We start from the raw sequence: 21,235 nt of genomic DNA, 5'->3' as shown, positions 1-21,235 counted from the left end.
ACAGTAGCCTGGAGGGCTGTTCTGCTCTGTTTGAAGAAAGGCATAAAAAGGTACTACATTAACAAAGTAATGGCATTAGACCTAGTTCCAGGCCCACTTCTTGCTTATAAAAATCCTTTTAAGTGTAATGAAATGCCAGCAGTTCTAACAGAGACCACTTCATAATACTCCTGTTCCATAAAGAGCTTGTTTAAAGGAGAATATTAAACCTGAATCGAGGAGATTTGGTGGGCTCAGATCCATCTCACAGCTCAGAAATCAAACCCAACAGAGTGACTTTTATGCTTTGTCATCTCTAGATAAAACGGAGTCGTTCTTTTTTCAAACCCAATGAGAGCATATAGTGCGGTGAGATTAATTGGGCTTCTTGCATTAGCTCAGTTTTCAGAACTATGCTCCTCTCTACTTTGCAAAGAAGTTACCATTAACCTAATCTCCTCTAAATACAACCCAAAATATCCCAGAAAGCCATAGCAGAGTCCCAGTCTTGGCTGTAAGATTATAGCTAGAGACAGCCTCTTCGACTGCATTAGGTTTTTTCCCATACATGCATTAGGGGAACTTGGCTTAATTAACACTAATGATGAGAAAACCTATAGGGAACTGCTGAATTCTGCAAGCCACCAAAAAAAAGCATATTGATAAAATGCCACTTTACTGCTGGGCGATGCTCTTCTGCTTGTTGAAGAGAAGATGACAACAATGCCAGGGTTTCTATGCCAGATCCACAGAAGTACAATGAGCTGCTGCAAACAACTACCCTGCAACTTAATGAGGATTAGATTCAGTTTTTCCACAAACACAATTTAAAATAATTTCCTGGAGCAGGGGAAATTTAACTAAAAATGCCAACAGTTAAACGCAGAGCGTTCCTTATGACACTATTTAAAATTCAAGCCAAATGATCAGTCTGCCTGCTGCAGTATTTTGGGTAACCTATATCTGTATTTGAAACCCAGGAGGTACCATTTCACCCAGCTGGGCTGGTACACAGTGGGTTATGAACAGCTGGCAGCAGGCACAACAGAGTCAACATTTTCAAACTTTAAGGTGGAAAAGGTTACAGCTATCCAAACATTCTCATCTGCCTTCAAGTTTGGGAAGTGTTTCCAGTACAGAATCACTGAATGGATAAGGCTGGAAGCCACCACAGTGGGTCATCTGGTGCCACCTCCCTTCTCCAGCAGGATCACCCCAGAGCACATGGCACAGCCTTGCATCCAGATGGTTCTGGAATATCTCAGGAGACTCCACGCCCTGTCTGGGCAATCTGCCAGTGCACCATCACTGCACAGGAAAGAAGTTCCTCATGTTCAGCTGGAACAGAACATAGCAGCCTCTACCCAAGCTAAGGTTTTAGAGAGGAAACCCTGCTCCACAACAGCCTGTAAGATAGTCTGAACAAAAGCATCATCTTATCATTAAGTAGGAAGGAATTCAGTTGTAGCAAGTACTGAAATGCCTTCTAGATATAAAACTTGTTTCCAAGCCACCTTTTTGTTACTACACCAACAAGGATTTTGTTTCTTTAAAACTGAGCACAGCAACAGCTGACAGAGCTGATGAGGCAGGGGAACAAACAGATCTGAAAGAGAATTCTCCATCAATACTCGGACTTTAAACAATGCACTCTGTCTGTAGGCTCCTGTTAATGCTTCCTCCATGATTTGGCAGCAGCAGCTGTTTGTCTCCAGCTGACCACACTGCCAGAGGTCCCATTTCACAGACAAATCACCACCCCAAGCCTCTGCCTTTTCCTGACACTGCCACCAGTCCTCCAGCCAGACACCCTGCAGAGAATCAGGAGGGACAGCTGGAGACAGTAACCTCTTTAGACAACCCAGCTCAATCCAACAGGCACCAGCCTTCCTAAATACCAAATCCATACACCACATATGAGCCTTTCCCAAGCAGCCAGAGGATGGGCTTGGGCAATTAACTGCAATGTTCCCATTGCCTGGTAATGACAGAACAAGGTTAAAGCATTTCTCATCCAGCTGAAAAAACTGTTTAATGAGATTTGTTTTGATGGCACTTTGAATCTTATTTCATCAGTATTTTGAATGCTATCCTTTTTTTACTTTTTCTAAAGAATGATTTATGTATACCCTTAATTCCACAGTCTCACAGAGAAGTTCTTCTGACTTCACTTACACAAATGTATGCACACACTTTATATAATCCCATGAAAACAAACATCACTTCATAGCTTATTCTGTGTTATTTATTACCTTATTCTATGAAACAACTATGCAGCACATAAATCCCAAACATGCCTCAGAAACTGTATTTATTAATGGAAACGATGATATATTAATAATCATGAGCTCAAGCCTCTTCTCCAGGCTGAGCTGCTTGTAAGGTTTATTCTCAGAATCGTTTAAGCCCACACCACATATCTTTGACGCTTTAAGACACTCTTATTATATTGCTCAACTACCCACCATTTAACAGGCTAATGTCTCTAGTTGGCCAGGAACAAACAAAAAAAATCCAAAGGTATGCTAATACTTTTCAGATCATTAGCTCTTCAAAAAATTCAGGCATTTACAACAAATATGGCTAGAAAATTAAAAGAATACTGTAATAAGATACAGAAATCCATGTTCTATTAATAAGAGGTTTGTGTCTTTATGCAGAAAAAAGAATTCACTGTATCAACACTCAATGCCAAATGAAAGCTATAAAATTGGGGGGGATTAAATGAAATCCATCTTTGACTTTTACAAACACTCAGAATGCGAACTGTATGTGCAAGATGCTGGAACCACAGTTTTTGTGGCTTGCCCATCCAGTTCTTGAGGCCAAGACACCACTGCTGCCTGATGACATCCATTACCACATTAACATCACCAGGAATGGAAGGGCAGCTACCTCCAGCCTCACTGAAAAGACTTTCATCCTGAGCAATCAAAAGGGGTGGATACAATGATGCAAGGAAATTTTCATATGTTAAAGATGCCATTTTGGTTTTTGCTTTTTTTTCTATATGCTTTTTTCTCTGTATTCTTTGCACACATATTTGTAGCTCTGGAGACTATTGTATTATTGGCTAGTTTTCCCAGTAATTTTCCATGCCCACTCCATAGGCAGAAAGATAAAACAAATTCCAGGGCCCCAATACTATCTTGATTCTTCCTGGTTACCAAGGTTGAGAAGAATTCTTCAAGACACATTTTCATAAAGTACAGCTAGTACCAAGGTGGGGTGGTCCAGAGAAGGAGCTTGACCTGGAGGGGAATTGCATCACCACTTGCCCTCCTAATTGATGTTTTTTTGTCAATTTTGCTCATTTGCTAAACTGTATTTCACCCCATGTCGACAGGCTTTTGTGGATATTCTCCATGACAGCCTCTGAAGGCCTCAAAATAAAGATCCACTTTTATATTACCTTCTATCCTATATTGAAAGCATGTGTTGTTTCATTTCTAGGTTGAAAAAGGCATCAGTACCATCCTCCTACCTGAATACTGATTTCTCAAAGTACACTTCTGACACTACAGCATCCATTGTGAGTTCCTGCACTTTCAGGAAACCTCTCTTCAAAAGAAAAGCAGTCTTAAATCCAATAAATACAACCCTCTTGAAATTGTAAAGAGTGATCATAAGGTTTGTAGAAGTGAAATACCCTTTGCACTACACATGTTCAAGCCACACACAGAATTCCTCCTTAAATTCTTCTCAAAACTAAGGGCAGAGGAAGATGCTCAGTAGAAAGTGAGGGCAAAATGTACAATTTCTAATGCTCTGGTCATGTACCTTTATCACAAGTACAGTCCCCAAGACTCTGAGGTCTCTAGCCCAATAACCTGGTCAGAGCAGAGGCAGCTCTGATCACGCCAGGTTACTCAGGGCTTTCTTCAGCCTGTTCTTGAATGAATCTGAGGATGGAGCTCTCATCCCTTTGAGAATCCTACTCCAAAACTGGATTATCCCATGCTGCAGGCAGTGACTGCTACATGGCAAAGCATGGAAACACCTTGCATAAACTGCATATTGATTTTTTAAGATATTGAAAGAAAAAAAGAAAAAACCTGAAGAGCAATCACTATTTAAAACATTTTGTTTATAAGCCAGTTCCCAAATGAATCAAAAGATTGCTCAATACTTTTAACAGATCATTTATGACAATTCATAAAGTTGAAATTCAACTAAAAATTCTCATCTAATTGTCTGCAGATGAAGACAGGTTTCAAGTACTAAGAGAGCTTAATGAGAAAAAGATTTTTCCTACTGCCAAATTGTCTGAAATTAGTAGGAAAAAGATTAGGTTCCACTGGCAGCCATGCCACTTCATTCATTAACCTCCCAATTTCAAGTTAAGTTTTAGCTCTTATGTTGATGAAAGAAAAAACTTCTCTCTGCAGCATCACTGTGGTCACCAGAAGGTTTACTTTGCAGGTCAAGACTGGAGATAAAAGCAAATAAGCTCTTTTCTGGTGTCAGTCCTTGGTACCAGCAGCCCATCCTGGGACTTGGAGGGCTGTGTTCCAGGGCAGTGTCCCTGAACTCTGAATTCAGAGATCAGCACTGACCCCTGCATAACCCTTTGGCTGGGTACAAGTCACATTTAGCTTCTGCTCAAGGGACCCAGACCACAATCATGTACTAGGAAATTTATCAGTTCAGCACTCCAGAGAAAGATGGGAAAGTAAGGAAAGGCTCTGTGCTTTACTCAGCTCTAATTAAACAAAAATCCCATTTCAGCCCCAGACAATGCATGATCTAAAACCCAGAACTTCAGATGAAGGAAAGTAAGAGAGCCACAGGAGAAGCACAAACCTCAAGTAAGTTTAGGGAATTATACTTCAAGTTTCCTTGGTAATTCTGCAATTTAGGTTACCTTACCCAAACATTTCTCACTCCCTTCTACTTTTGGGAATAGTTCAAATAAGACAGATTTGTCCAGCTTTGAGCTGCCACTTGTAAATAAGAGTCCATTTTAAAAATGGTTTATTTAATAGGCTATAAGTAAAAATCCAGCCTTCCTCATTTCTTAAGGAGCAGCATCTACTACACTAAAACATAATCCTGTTTCCATTTCATTAATTTAATTTTACCTGCAAGAAGCATTGCTGGTCACAAACTTTAATAAAATGGCTCATCTAATCCTAGGCAGCCCAAGCATTAAAAAAAAAAAAAAGGCTTGTTATGGTGGATTCAGAATTAAAAAGTATCTTGTTAAAGTCTGGATCTGAGAATTTATATGGACAAATAATTACAGTCCAAAGTAAAAAGGGCAACAGAAAAATTAAACAGTTCAATGAATACATTAAAAACTCACTCATAATGGATTTTTTTCTTTTAAGCTCACCTTTGAAGAAAGAATTTCAGGTCATATTACTGAAAGGCTGAACACAAACAAATATGCCATCTTGAAACAGATCTTGAAACAGAAAGTCATACTGTTTGGATGCTAAGAGATAGCTCTTCACATCTCATTCATTACTTAGAAGCAATGGAACAATGAGCAAGCAATGGAAAAAATATAATGGACACCAAAGGTAAGATGCAGTTTTTGAACACTGGATCAAGATTCAACCAAGGCTTCTCCATCCAAAACTTCAAGTTGTTTATTTGCCTCTATGTAAATCACTGAGCCTTTAGATAGTGATAGAGCCTTTAGATTTAGATAGTTAGTGTCACCTATCCAAAACCTTTTAAATGTCACTTTAAGATCTTTCAGAGAAATAGTAAACTAATCTGGAAGAATTTGAAGTCTGAGCCAATGACAGAAACCCACACAAAGCCCCCAAACTTTAGAGTTTCCTCATGTTCCCAAAGCTGGGAATCATGGAGCAGGGAGAACCAGCTTTCTGGTACCCAGGCTTCATAGAGACACCTCATTGTGGTACATTTCTTGGATTTTCCTGTTCTTTTTCTCAGATATGAAAGACTGCCACATTATTCTCTGAAGGCCCCTGACAGTGGTAAAGCAATTTTCTCCATAAATCATTGTAATGCTAACGCAGCAGTTTACAGACTCATCTTTAAAAGAAAGACTTTACATTTACTGCCACTGCCAGCAGAGAGAAGGAAAGTTAAGCTCTGACAACTGCTCTGTCTGGGGGAATAATAAATGGAAAATTTATTCCTTGGCCCAATTCTAACAAAATTTAATATACTTGTGAAAACTGTAAATACTTTGTACTTAAGAGAAGTGAGTGCATTAAAAAGCCATTTAGCATACTGAGATACTTGCACATTCATCCTGCAAGCATGCTGAAGTCCAATTGATGTTACAGCCAAACTCAGTAACCTGCAACAGCAAAGCCTCAAATGTCCTTTCCCTGAACATTCTTCTTGATAATCTGGTATTCCTGAAGAAAATAAGGGAAAAAGGACAAAGGGTTGAAATTTTCCTTCTCTGCTTCCTCTTTCTAAAAGGCAACTGGAGCATTCCTAAACATTAAATCAAATTTTTTTTTAGTAACACTGTTTACAGTTGTTTATTACATATGTTTACATATGTAATACAGTTGTATACATATGTTTACAGTTCTTTAGTAGTCCACAGTTAAGTCCAGACATCCATAAACATTCTTACCACAAGGCTCTCAGGAGGGTATTGCTGCTGCCCAGTTCCACAGTTTTTTCAGCCTATTTGTACACAGTCTTTAATTACACTTTTCACCCTGTTAGCATAAACCCAATTTTATTTCACTTCTAAACATCAGTGTTTTACAGATAAGGATTATTTACCTCCTTCTCCTTTGTGAACCTAAAGGTAATACATCTTATTAAAAAAAAAAAAGTTTTTTAAGCCAGCAGATCTTTTGGAGTCATCTGTGAACTTTATGTAGGGTTAGAGCAATCAAACCAAACCTTTTGCATGCTGTCCATCTGTAACAGCAACTTATTAAAAAAAAAAACAAAAACACAAGGAAATTTAACTTCTGGTCAGTTCTATTTGCATTTTGAAGTATACTTAAAATATCTCTTTAAAATACTGCCTAAGAATTTTATGAAGACTTCTTACGTATTAGTCTTGTATTAACTCTGTATTTAAATCCATTTGTCTCAATAGCAACAGCTAAACACCAAGACTTAACCTTCTGCCATTTCATCACTGTTTCCTACTGCATGCCCAGGAAAACATCTAAAGATCAGTGAAGTGTTCCAAATAAACAATAAAACTGTCACAGCATCTTAAAAGCATTATTTCACTTTTTAGATACCTTAATTTGGCTCACGTGTGAATACTTAAAAGCTGTTCTTATTTAGTTCACAGACTCTCACAACTTGAGGCTATCAGTTTAAATGAAAAAAAAAAAAGGTGAACACCAGACTGTGTTGGCCAACACATTCTAAGTGTAAATTCTTGATTAACAAATTCTGATTTACAGGAACTGTTTGAATAGTCAGAAGCCAACAAGAGAAATGGCAGCAGCACATTCAGCAAAGCTGCTTTACCAAAGCACCGAAGGACATGCTCAGATGTGAACTGTCTGAGCCTGCACACTAAAACCTCTGAAAATTTCTCAAATGCTTTGACCAATAAAAAGCATGAGCAGGGGAGAACACTGACTTGGAAACCAAGTTATTTTTCAGTAAAATGCATTTAATTACCAGTTCTAGGACTGGCTTGTATCTTCATTATGACAGTAACAAACATTTTCAAACTTATATTTCACCCAAAAATCAGAATACGAGTGAGGTTTACTGTCCTTCCAGCATTTTCTAAGCAAATACCACAAAAATGCTGCTTTTGCAGAATGTCAAGGAGAAGAAAGGGCAAAGGAGCAAAATCCAATCCATGCTGAACTAGTAGCTGAGAAAGTTTGTCCACATTGCAGTGAGATTCCCATCTGCATTTCATTGCAGCTGGTGTGAACCCAATCAGTGCAGGTTAAAGATACGTCAGATTCCTGATTACTGTGCTCTGACCTCTGCCTGAGTCGGACATTACACATTCCTGCTACATATTGCAGTAGTTAAGGAATCAATGCTGCTTTAAACAAAATCTCTGCTACACAATGCCTCCAATTGCTTCAATAGTGCAAATTTCTGGGGTCCCTCAACAAACATTCAAGCTCTTTTGTCACTTTCTGTGTGGCCCCTTTATAAGGCGCTAGATGAAAAGTCAGAAAACACAAGTTTAATCTATCTTGTCAACACAATGTTTTTTCCAAGACCTCAGGTACGGTCTCTTTGGATTTCCTGCTCCCCATATATAGAACAGGGATGATACTACTCCTTCTCTCAAGGGACTGCTGTGAACAAACATTTAAATCAGTGAAATGTGCTTGCAAGAAGCTCAAACAGGTCCTGTACATATGCCAAGCAGAGAAGATTTCCTAGTTAAGATATTCCATCATTTTTCTACCCCAAGGAGCTCCAAAGACAACCTACCACAAATAAGCAAAACCCCCAGGGTGGGAGAAACCAGTTTAAGGTTAGTGCTGCAGCAACTCCCATCCTCTTCATGTGCTCTATTATATAGCCTGATCCCTAAGGGAGCTGGTTCATGGACCTGAACTAGAGGAAAATGATTCTGCTGAAAGACAGTCAAAAGCATTTCACCAGCTATGTGTCAAATTTGGTCCACAGGAGGCTCAGATGAGCTTCAACAGCAGTACACAGGACATGATCACCCTGCACAGCTGGGACACAGAGGAATTGCTGGCAAGAACAGAACTGTTCATTGGCTTTATAACACTGCCTCACTAGTGTTCAGCACTATAAACAGCTTCAAAAGCCCAAGACTTCAAGCAATCACAGCTAAAAACAACTCAGCTTTTTAATATTTGCCATTGTGATTGGACCTATCAACAAAATATAAAACCACCACAGATTCTTAAGACTACCAAACAAGATGCTTGGCTTTTAAAATGCTAGAACTGCATCACTTACAACACAACTAAGCTAACATGAAGACAGCAGGCTTTGTACAACAGCTGCTGATACTGGCACCTCAAAGATTCTGGATTTGGTCTTAATCAATACCAACAGGAATAAAAAGTACTACTGACGTACCTGAGTGCTTTCACAGAACAATAGTCACAAAATCATCACACACAGTCACACATCGGTGAAACTATTTTTGGGAAATATATATTTTTGGCATATACACCAACAATAATTTGCTTAATATGGGTTATTAAGTCAGCCTCAGGAGCCCACACCCAGATGGTCAGCACTGAGTGTGCCCTACCTGGACACTATGCTGGAGCCATTGTAGAGGTCACTGGCGTAGGACAGTGTTGCCAGCGGTCGGACAGAATTGTAGCGCGTGAACTTGGACAGACACTCCTGAAACTCATCCAGCTGGCTGGTGGTTCTGCTGTCATCTAGGAAGGGGCAGCAACATTGGAGGGGGAGGAAAAAGAGTAAGAAGGTAAAACCAACAGCAAACACAAAAATCAACACCTATGTCTCCAGATGATGCTTGTTATTTGGGGAGAATTCTTGGTTAAAACCAGGCGCTCTCATCTCTGGCGTTCTTTGAAGGCATTCTGAGCTTTTCAGAGCACAAATGAAATCTGGGTGAACCTACTGTGCTGAGAATCTGCCTAGAAGTCAAATACAATTTTGTAAGCTCATTTATTTCACTCACATTCAGAGCCCATGGGCCATATAGATTATTAACAGAAAACTTTTAAGCATATCAAAATACACTGCAAAGGATATGTCTAGTTTTCAACAGAGGTGAAAGTATATCCCTTTCCCTGTTCTGTTACAGTATGTCTACATTTGGTGTCAATTACATTCAAAATACTTTTAGTAAAAAATACTTCTCTTGTTATTCCAAAAGCAACAGAGCTAAGGGAGAATCATTTCAGGGCTGGAAAAGGAAGACAAGCATGAAACCAGAAGGCTCCCTGTACTAAAAGTTTTGTGAAAATTATGACCTTCAACAGACAAGGTGAAATTGAGCCAGCTTGAATAATGATGATAAATATTCTGTGGGAAATGGAACAGTTTACTACAAAAGTTAAAAGCAAATTGCAGTGTAGATAGTTGAAAGTCATTTACTGAATTCTCAGAAGTCCTAACTTTTCTTAGTAGGAACGTAATTTTATTTAAACCATTTTAAATTTTAGTATTTTGTAAATAAGGAAAAATTCCTAACTTAGAGCAATGCTTGAAAAGTAAATCTGAATTCCCACTATGATCATGTACCCACAGTCAAACATCAGTTAGTGCCTTCAGGCTTCATAATGACCCCTCAAATGTGCAGCAATTCTCAGAATCCCCTCTTTAATGCTTCCACCCTCACTTTCTTTTTGCACCAGTTCATTTTAGGGGAGCTCCAGCTAACACTGCTGGTTCACAGGTACTGCACACCTCAGCATCCAATGCAGCAGCAGAGAAACCACACATACCCACAACAAAGATGCAATTCCACCCACTAGTTAAGCCAGCCTTATCAGCAGCATAAGGAAACAACAAGATCCATTTATTAGAAAGGCTTGGAAATACCAGGGTGTAAAAAAGAGAGGCTGATCTATAAAAGCAAAATCCAGCTGTGATTTCTTATGGGAAAACACAGAGAATAATAATTTCTGCACTCTGGTAATTCCTTGCCATCAGAAATTGTTATCTATGCTTGTAAGGCATTTTGAAGTGTTCTTCATATGCACTGTTTAATGTTTGAGCCTATAAAGGAACAGTGAAGGCTAGTAATTAGCATGTTTGGGGTACTAGCAAATACATTATCCATGTTAGAGGGACGAAAAGGTGCAAAATGAACAAAGTGCTGCTCTAAATTAACATCATCAGCCCCTGACCACTACAGGCAACAGCTCGAGAAGCAACACAAACATCAGTCAGGGTTTTTCAAAGACTCTCTTCTCCTTCAGCACTGTGATAGGGACAAATAGCTGCCACCCTTCTATTTCCCTCATTTAGAGATCAAGCACACAGTCCTCCTATAATTTATTCTCTGTGTGTGCCTGGAAAACCGAATATTATTTCTCAAGACATTTTCCCCACTGAAGTGCAAGGCCATTTGATAATTACAGTAATGTTATGTCTCCACTCCCTACTCAAACAGTCAGAGGCACTTCGTGCAAAAAGCTTTAAATCCACATTAAATCCCATTTAAAATGTGTCAAAATGCAGGAATGACTCAGGAGAGGAAAACTTAATCAAGTATCATAGGTTATCCCTTATTTAGGGGAAAACCTGCACTTGCAAATCCTCTGCTCTTGGTGCAACTGACACATACAAATACAAAAAACCAATTTCACTGCATTCATATTTATAGTTCCAATTATGAAGAAGAATGCCTTCTACAAGGGAATGCTGGGAAAAGCCCCATTTGTTATCCTTGGTTAATAAGTTTTATTTTTACATAAACACAGTTATGCATCACCAAGACAGCTCTGCATGAAAACATCTCAGTGTGAGCTGTGAAGAAGTGCATTCTGCAAAGCACCTGCTAGCACTACACAGGGATCTGGCTGGACACATGCAAAGTGCTTCTCCAGTCTTTCAGATATTGAAGTAACCTCCCAACATGCTGCATTCCTTATTAAAATCATTTTGCTGTGCACAATGAGAACTGAGCCAGTCTATACTCTCAAGCAGGTAGAAGATGCATTTACTTTTAAGAGTGAGCTTCCCTAAGACATGCTGCAGCTTTTATATTTGGAGCTATTTATAAATTAACTTTTAAAATTTATTTATTTTAAAGAGACTAAAATGAAATTAATGGAGAAGAAAAAAGCAGTGGTTTCTACCCCAGCAATCCTGGCTTGTGAGGTTGGTCCTTGCCTTCCAAGGCAATAAGTAAATATACTTTGCTGCAGCAATCTGTGCCTGGTTTCCTCTCCTCCCTAAGTGGTGTCTCCCACCCCCTGAGGGCTGGCTGCTTTCCTTGCAGTCTGTCACACTCAATATGGGCTGCAGCTCAAAGCTTGGTGCTGCAAATCTCTTGCCTGCCACAGTCCACTGCCTGAAGCTTTGCTTGCCAAGCTGGTTTCTCCTCCAGAGAGGCTACAGAACAACTCTCCTTGCCCTCAAGACACACTTATTTGACCCTCTCATTTCTTAGGAGGATCTTGTGCGTAATTAAGACCCATGCATCTATTAGGCAATTACTCTAGCTGCTGTCACACTGTTACTCAATTATGAATGAGGCAATCTAAGCAATTTTGAAAACAGCTTCTAATTCTCCAAAACAGGCCTTAAATCTAAGGTGTGCCCCATGGGACAACAGCACTGCTGCACACTCAGCTTCTGTAGTCCAAACCATTTGTTAACCAAGACACAATCTAGATAAAGGATAACCTCCACATGTCCTCTTGCATGCTAAATACAGGAGAATGTATCCATTTATGTTTATACCTTTGTAGCATTTCAATAGCAATGCTTACAAATACTGGGTTTATACCACATCTAGTGGAAAGACAACAACCTCTGCTTTCAAGCATTTTCATCTTCAGAACAGGCACCAGAGAAATTGTTACTGTGGATGTTGCCCTTCACAGTAAGGGATTACATGTGCCCCTCCAAAGTGACAGGATTAAGTTTTCCAAATTTAGCAACTTCAAAGATTGGTCTAGAATAGCAAAACGGGATGATCTGAGGAACACAAATGTGTATAGTGACATTCTCATGCAAAGAAGAGAAAACTGCTCTCTCAAAAGCAAAGTTTTTCTGCAAGAGGTGCCTGACATCAGAGGTGGAACACCACATGAGAACTCACCCGAGACACGAGTCATCCTGGTGGAGAAATAGCACTGCTCCAGGTCCTCAAAATGGGCTGTGAGGCGCTTGCGCCGTGAGGCCAGCGTGCTGTTATACCACGGCTGCTTTTTGGTCTGAGGGGAGAAGGGACAACACTTCAGGAAGCCAAAAGCCAGGCCTGGATTTCCCTTCTATAGATTTTACCCAAATATAAGCAATTATACAATATGTGCAATAGGTCAGAAGTGTAAAATGACAATAAATGAAGGATCTTGGCACTGTCAACAGTTATTTCTTAGAGTCCTATGCTGCACCCTTTAACGTAACAAAAACAAATCCCTGCTTTTAGACAGTTTTTGTTTCCTGAACCTTAGTAAATTTAGTGATTCTGGCTTCACATGCAGGACAGGCAATCCCAAACCTTGGGGAGTCCTGTCTTGCATTTATACAGATAGACAGCATAGGCCAACTTGCAGCTTCACAAATCAAACAGATTGTACAACAAATACTCCTCAGATCCTTGGCAGACAGCTCATTAAAAGAGAAGGAAATGTTTACTTTAATGAGTTAGTTACTGAATTACTTCTTTTGAAGCAACTCAGTAACTCTCTGTAAAACTAAGCAAATAAAGCAGAAGCAGAAGACAGCATGAAGTTCAAAGGTTAATTGAAAAGAAGTTCCTGAAGCTCATCATTAAAGCCATTTCCCAACCTACCCAAACAGTAATAGTGAGATGTAGGAGCAAAGGATTTAAACTACGTGAGTAATCTTTCCTGCAGGAGCAGACACAGAAAATGCAGTACTCACCATTTTAATCACAAGTGATGAAAAGGAATGAAACCCTCTACTACACAAGAGGCACAAAGAGCTCCTTGCTTTAGGTTCTGTTTAAGAAGCCTCACATACCACATCCTCAAAGCTACATTTTCAAAGATTTAAGAACCATCAAGCTCCCTAATGAACAACATCCTTGAGAAGTATAGGGACTGTAACGCTACTCAATGGCACTAACAAAACCCACCTCGTGTCCAACTCCCCCTCAATCCATGCAGGGGAACAGCCTGTCCTCATTACAGCCACCCACCAAGCCAATGAGAATAAGTTTACAGCCCACTTCAATTTTGTTTGTACCTGTATGAAAAGCAATCTAACATTTCAGGAAAAAAAGCAAACCCCAAGCAGTGAAACCTCCAAGCCAGCCCTTCCCACACACTGACATGGTGGCTCACGCTTGCCTGTGACAGCACCCATGGTCCTCACAGCTTGTTTCATCTCAAAAGCAGCTCCAACCTCAACACACAACACTGGGAAGTGCTCCTACATCAATACCTTGAAGTACCATTTTCTAAAATTTTACATCTTTAAAAAACTCTTAATAGAACACTTCTATAGTCTCTTCCTATCATTTTTGTGCACCAGCCTCCAATGTCTCAGTCTCCCTCAGCACATCAGTAGTAATTTGGACTCAAGGCAACTTCAGGCACTGAACAATCATTTCAGTCTTAAGTTAAGGCTGCCTGAACCACAATGAGTGACAAACCCAAACTCAAGCCTGACCTGCCAGATCCCAGTCCACACTGTGATGGAATCCATCATGTAAGACTTTGCCCACTGTATACCAAAGAAGATCCCTGAGGAGCACCTGGCAACCCAGCTGTGCTGAGAACCAAGCAAGGGACACTAACCCACAGTTATCACACCACCCCCAGCTAAGCATTTCAACCTGCTCACACTTTGCCAAAAAACAGATATTCAGTTTCTATGAAGCTTCCTCCCTGACTACTTTCTAAGCAATACTGGGCAACAGGAAGAAAAAATTAGAAGATATAGAAGAGATACCCAAGCAATTTTTATTCAATGGCTGAAACTACTATGGTTGCCCTAGTTGAGAATATCAGATTGGACTCCTCTGTTATCAGGAGTCATTTTACTGTCTGAACTCCATCAGATACTCTAAAGACTCCTCTAACAACTGTGAAAAAGCTTCTTAGCTGCACACAAGCTCCTTATTTCTAGCAGAAAAAAGGTTCTGCCATTAAATACTACCCACAGAATTCCCCAGGGCCTAAGTGACTTGTCCACTATTTACTTGTGAAGCTCATCCTCTGGAAAAGAGCTGTCCTAGAGCTTTGTGGTATATAAATTCTTCCCTAACAACATGTTTGTGGGCAATGTAATTATAGTAGTGAGAAAGGAAGGCTGTGCAGTCCATCCTAGATAACTCTTACTGCCAGCAGTGCCCAATATGTTATTTTTGCCATGGCTGACAATTAAGGAAAAACCCCACAATTTAATTTATATTCTTAAAACTCTTTTTATGCTAAAGTCTTGCTAAAATTAGACTACCTTTGAACAGAAGTGTTTAACTTCAAGAGTTCTCTTTGAACTCCCCATCCAAACATATTTTAAAGTTTAATTTGAAAATTTGTACTTGAGAGTACAGATCTTGCACTCTTGAGGACAAGAAATCACATTTGAGGACAAAAAAGATTATTCTCACACAAATAAGGCTGTCATACAGAATGACTAGAAAGTCTGAGTTGTTTGTTTTGTGAGCTCACCAGCAGGGTAGCTATGCTATTAATTTTGGCTTTGAAATAGGAAGTACTGAGACAAGTAATGTCACTGGAGAGCAAATACACTGTAGCACATCTGAGTCCTGAACATAAAAACTCCAATCTACATTACACCTGCCCTCTGAAATGGGGTAGAACTACAACTCTATGCAAGCAAAAACCTCCAAAGACCAGAGTAGCAGGAACAACAAGCATATTCCCACAGACAAATAGATGGAATTTTCTAATTATCAATTAGTTACACAGCTGTATTTAAACATATATGTGCCCAGGTGTTTTTTTCTTTACATCAAATAAGATACAACAGCACTTCAACCTGTTAATTTACCAGTTTCATGCTGGTGTGTGCCAGGGATGGTCACCACCACCACCACCAGAGAGCAGCCAAGGCACAGCTGGGATGTGCCCAGCAGTCCATCTGCCCAAATGAAAGCTGTAAAACCTTTTTGGAACTGTGATCTGAGTATGAATGTCGCCTCCCCAGCCCAGCTGAATCCCTCCAAGATGCAAGACTACAGAAGTGCTGCTTGGAATTTGGGAGGCCCTACAGATCAGACAGTTTGGAGGCTGCCTGCCAAACAGCTCCATTCTATATGCAACTTTTTACCCTCTATATGAATCTATATTGGTTTGTAAAAGGCCCTGATGAGGACAAATGACATAACTGTGCCTGGAGATTCTTATTGTTTTTGCTTTCAAAGTTAAGTTTGATCTGCAGCTATTTAAGCCAAGGCAAAAGGTTGGGGATTTGTGTCCCTTCCCCAGTGCTGCCCACATGGGATATGAAGAACAAACTATATCCCCTGTTCCATGGAAGAGTCAGCTTTAAGAAAAAAGTCAGATGTCTAAACACATTACACCAGGTCTCTCACAAGTGGGCACAATCATTCCTACAGCTGCAGCTGCCCATACAACCAGTTAAAAGCATTGTCAAGGCTCCAGCTGACCAGTACTCAGGAGATGGATGAAGATGCACCTCAACCCTGCCCAACCTCCCCATCCACCCTCCCCTTCCCCCCATGCAGACGTTTATATATTATCTTACCTGAGAACTGCCACTGAAGCCTGGAGGCTGGCTATACTCGGTGGAGTCAATAATACTACTGCAAAAATAAAAGAAATAGTCTGCTTAAATCACTGCACAGCCATCCTTTATCATTTTTAACCTGTTTGCTATTCCCTCCTTGACATTCTGCAGCATACTTGCCTTTGAAATCCATTTTACAGACAGGGAACACAAGGTTTTATTTTGTTTGGAGGGTTAGCAGTGATTTTTTTAAAAAAATACAGAATTTTCCTAGAGCAGAATGCTGTCACACACAATTATGTGTAGTGCAGTCAAATAATTTCTAATTAGAATGCAAATGCATATCTTTCATATGAAATATGCAGCACAAGACATTCTGAAAATAACATGGTACCACTGGTTTTCAATTCCTTAAAGAAAGAAAGAAAAAAGAGAAGTGTCTGGCATTTGAATCAACACTGGAAAGGGAAAAGCTAGAGAAATCAATGTAAGATAGACACTACTCTAAACAGACAATTAAGGAAATACAGAAATAACCTATAAAAATACTGACAGCCAGGATTACTATTAGTAGAAAACACTACACCATATTATAGTATCTATAATGACACAACATACCTTTTAAATCACTGTTTTCAAAACACAGCATAGACATGCAAACTCAATGGAATTTAATTTTCAAAACTGCAAAAACACCTCCTGATCCAAGCAGAAAACAGGTGGTTCAGTGCTCTTGGACATACAGGCAAAAAATTCAGCTCTCACAGTAAGACACCAGAGCCAGATAAAAGCACACTTATCACTCAAATTTCATACACCTCCAGGACAGGTAAAGATTAACATAAAATAACAATTTTATTGATTATGCAGAATACATTATGAAAATCACCATTATTAATTTCTAAAAAATCTTTTTAACTGCTTTGCTTCTCTATGTCATTTGACTTGGACAGAGAAGAAAGTAGCTGGAATCATTGTTCTCAATATTCTCAGTCTTTCTTAGGAGATAACCTTAGATTTTAAGCACTGCCTGGAAAAGCTGAAGGTTTCTTTAAAAAGCTTCTAGAACACTGCTGTAGGTCTTAGTTTTGTCAAAGATAATTTTACCAATTCCTGCTTATGTAGCAGCTGACAAAACTCCTGCACAAACCTGAGAATCTTGGTCAGAAACAAACTGGTTTGGCTGAACTGCTGGCAGGGCACCTGTAAGTCTGGAAGAATGAACCAATGGTACCAATGTTTAAATATTTCTATGAATGTTTTCAAGCTCCCCTGGAAGTGGAAACAGAAGATGAGACGTAACCACTGATGAGACTTAAAAAATTAACTTGGCAAATGAGACTGATTGGACTTCTGTTCCAGGCATGACAAAAGCTGCAAACAAAGAAAATCTGAGGGATAAAAATCATTATTTGCACAAGCTATTGTAAGGGAAAAAACAGCAGAGCCATTTCAGGCATGGCTGAGGACAATGAACTTTAAATTAGAATGTGGCTGCATGACATAATGAAACAGGGACAGCAGATCCTGCCAGAACTGCAGGAATAACACATTCAGCTAGAAAGCAATGAAAAAGTACTCCACTCTGAGACAGGTACAGCGGCAATTAACAGCAAAACACTGAGACTTAGAGTGCCTGGTCTTGTTTTGTTGCAGCTTGGCTGGTGATGTAAAGCCTTCAAGAGAGTAGACGTCATCTCCCTAACCAGAGTAAAAATTCAAAGACATTTCTGTGCTGTGCCCATAGCTGAGTTAACTCATATGTACTTGAATGTTTCTCCCTTCAATAAAGGGGAAGCAAGTAATCAGAGAATTACAGCACCCTCCAAGTTTTTTTAAAAGATGTACCATTAGGTTCAGTTTGAAAATTCAGCTACACTCAAATGACATTTAAAAACCCAGAACAACAACAACAGCAACAAAGGCAACCCACAGACTATAAATCCCATTACAGGGATGGGAGGAGGTAATTAGAATAAATGGAGGGGAAGGAGGATCAGGATTTCAATAACTGAACCAGAGTTACCAAGCAACTCATTTCTAGATCAGAATTATCCTTCAGACTCCTATTAGTGATAGCTTGTTATTGCTTTTAGTCCTGGATAGCATCACAGAGTAGCTGCTTATTCCTATCTTCTGTTTGCACCATTTACTGGGAGCAGAAATAACACACATGCCTGTTCAGAAAAGCCATACACAGAACTATTTGTTCTCTTCCCTTATTCTTCCCCTCTTGTTCTCTATTAGTATACAAACCAAGCAATAGGCAACACTGTAAACAAGCAGTGTGCTATTACCCAATTTAATGTTTCATCACACCCTGTGTAGGCACAAGAGAAAACACGTGTTTCTTGCAGCCAAGGATGTACTGAACATCATAACCGTGCTGGGGTTTTTGCTGAAGAGCTTCTGAAGGAAGCTGGGGGAAGGCAAAGTAATTTCACATTTTGAAGATGTTACAAATGGGGAAGAAAAAAGCTACAAACAATGAAAAGAAACAGAAAGTTAATGAAGCAAGCGTGTGATTTAAAGGAAGCAGATGAATAAGGGCAAGTCACCAGAGACCAGATAAAACTGAATTCCAAAGAACTCTATTTTCTTGAACTTTAAATACAAAGGCTAAAGAAGTTTTCTTCCTCTCAGCACTAGTCTGTGATAACCTTGTACTATTTATAAGGAACATTACTAAAGTGTTATACAATTATATTTCATTAGCAGTGTGTTAAGTATGTGAAGTTATATTTCAATTTAAATACACCGTTTTAATTCACTGATAAGCTATAAAGAGTCTCTGCAAGTTCAATATCATTTTAACATGGAAGTGAATCCATCCCAAACTATATTTATATTTCACTCTTAGTGGTTCATGGCATCTCTAAAATGCACTCTGGAGATTAAATATTTCAGTTAAGAGAAAAAAAAAATCAGTATATTTCACATTAGCTGCTCTGCAGCATTCTTGCCAAGGAGGAATGTTGTTGAAATATTCTTCAAAACTTTCACTTAATGTTGAAAATAAAATTAGTTTCAAGTGGTAGACCTTCCTGGAATCTAATGTATGGTAATTCACACCAATGCAATTACTTGAATTATATAAAACTGTCAAAATGGGGCAGGGATAGAGGTTACAGGAGTAGCTTCTGGGAACAACTGATGCCTGGTCAGATAACTCTTCCACACACTGATTTCTCTTCTACCACTCAAGGCTACTTCTCACACAGGAATGTCACCAAGAAAAATATAAGGGGTTTTCTAAAGCAGAGAGAAAAAGGCAATCCCACATTCCTTAGAAAATACCTAAATATCCTATTATATCACACCCCTGGCATGTTGTACCAGGGGAAAACCCCAAAATTCAAGACACAGCCAAGACGGACCCAGACAGGCAGGAATAAAGAGCCCATGGTCTCTGCACCCATCATGGCTCCATCCCACTGCCCCCTGCCAGCAGACCCCAGGTGAAGCACATTCATCCACAGATCACTACAATTCTTTTTGATATTATCTTACATCTTCACATGCAAGAACTGAGATTGATTGACCCCTAGGACATGAAATTAATAGGCATAAAGGAATGTTAAGGAATTCTCAGTAGACAGAAACCAGTGTATTTCTCACTGCAGACTGTTCTCCCCTCCACTCTTTTACTGAAATTCCTGGGCTTAAAATGCTATTCCAGCTTTCAACAGATAAAAAAGTTCTTTGGGGGCTTCTTTGTTAGCTCAGCTCAAGTAACAGAGATACATTTCTACACATAAGTAGAATCTCCTGTTAAAAGAGAAAGGTTTCTAGGCCTGGAGGCATCCAACATCTAACAAATTGATGTTGCCCAACCAGTGCTCAAGTTTACCCCAAGCATCTGTACTATGGAGTAAAACCAATCTATTTAATAGCCAATAACCAGAAAAGCAGTGGAACCTGACAAGAATCTCATCAGTTTCACAAAGCTGCTTCTTGGCAAAACAGCAATACCCGATATCAAGAAACAAATTTGTACCCAAAAAGAATTGAAGAAGCAGTGAAGAACTGAATTAGAAATGCTGTTCCCATCCATTGTGACCATATTCCTGTCCTTTCCCTCAGGGCAGCCAGAACTACATAGAAATATGAGAGATATTGGTCTCATGTCTAGAAATAGCATCTTGGTAGGAAATTCCAGCCAATATTGCTGGGTTCCTCACAACAGCACTGTATCTAAGTCTCTGTAAGGGAAGAAATCTGATCATTTTTTACTTCTGGGCTATTAGGTTTAGAGCTGCTAACTGCAAAAAAAAAAAATCTACCAGTACAATTTCATAACAGAAAATGACAGTTCAGAGAACTCTACTTCTAAGAGATAGCAGAGATGATCACTTAATAACATAACTGGCCCTGTTGAAATTAGAGCAAAAGACATGCCTGTAAAGTAGAGCACTTCAAACTCTGGCACTTACAACTTGGATACAAGAAGCATCTGCATTATTATCATCAAGAAACCAGACTGTGCAATATTCCAGACAAAAATACACATGAAATTATGTTATTAGAAAGGCATTTCATTAAATCAAACCAGACAGCAGATAAACAGAATCAATAGGCTGTACATTTCAAATTCTGATCTGAGCCCATACCTTTAGCTATCCATGCTGATTAGGGAAGCCAGAGCACTCCAATATCATCCAAAATTAAGACCTTTCATGTGCCAAGCAGAACAGCACAATGTTCAGAAAAGGTAGCATATAAATAACAGAAATATTTTATTCCATAGCAAAGGCTTATGACTCAAGTTTACTAATTCACATGACATTTAAAGCCATCAGTTTTCCATGGCATCTGAATCAGAGCAGATTTCTCATCCAAATGCAGGCTCAGATGACTTTTTCTTTACTTCTTTGTTCACATAAAGTTTACGGCAATTACAAGCACAACAGGAAAATACTGTGCAGCACTCAAAAACCAGTTTGCTTGTGTTTTGGCACTGCTTGGAAAGCACTAGTAAGTAGAGTGAAACATGTACAGT

General features: G+C 39.4%; 1 protein-coding gene across 5 annotated transcripts in view; it reads right to left on the bottom strand.

Annotated features, from left to right (window-relative positions):
• Window positions 1-21,235, bottom strand: part of COP1 (COP1 E3 ubiquitin ligase) — a 124,754-nt gene that overhangs the window by 77,488 nt on the left and 26,031 nt on the right. For all 5 annotated transcript variants that reach the window (XM_059478676.1, XM_059478677.1, XM_059478679.1 and 2 more), the window contains exons 9-11: window positions 16,255-16,312; window positions 12,653-12,767; window positions 9,155-9,290 (exon numbers count right to left, since the gene is read on the bottom strand). In XM_059478676.1, the coding sequence (XP_059334659.1) occupies window positions 9,155-9,290; window positions 12,653-12,767; window positions 16,255-16,312 (309 nt within the window). The remainder of the gene's footprint in view (window positions 1-9,154; window positions 9,291-12,652; window positions 12,768-16,254; window positions 16,313-21,235) is intronic.

The sequence above is a fragment of the Ammospiza nelsoni genome, chromosome 9 (genome assembly GCF_027579445.1).
Source record: "Ammospiza nelsoni isolate bAmmNel1 chromosome 9, bAmmNel1.pri, whole genome shotgun sequence".
NCBI classification, from domain to species: Eukaryota; Metazoa; Chordata; class Aves; order Passeriformes; family Passerellidae; genus Ammospiza; species Ammospiza nelsoni.
Note: the sequence above shows the minus strand (reverse complement) of the source record. Positions and strands in the feature narration are given on the sequence as shown.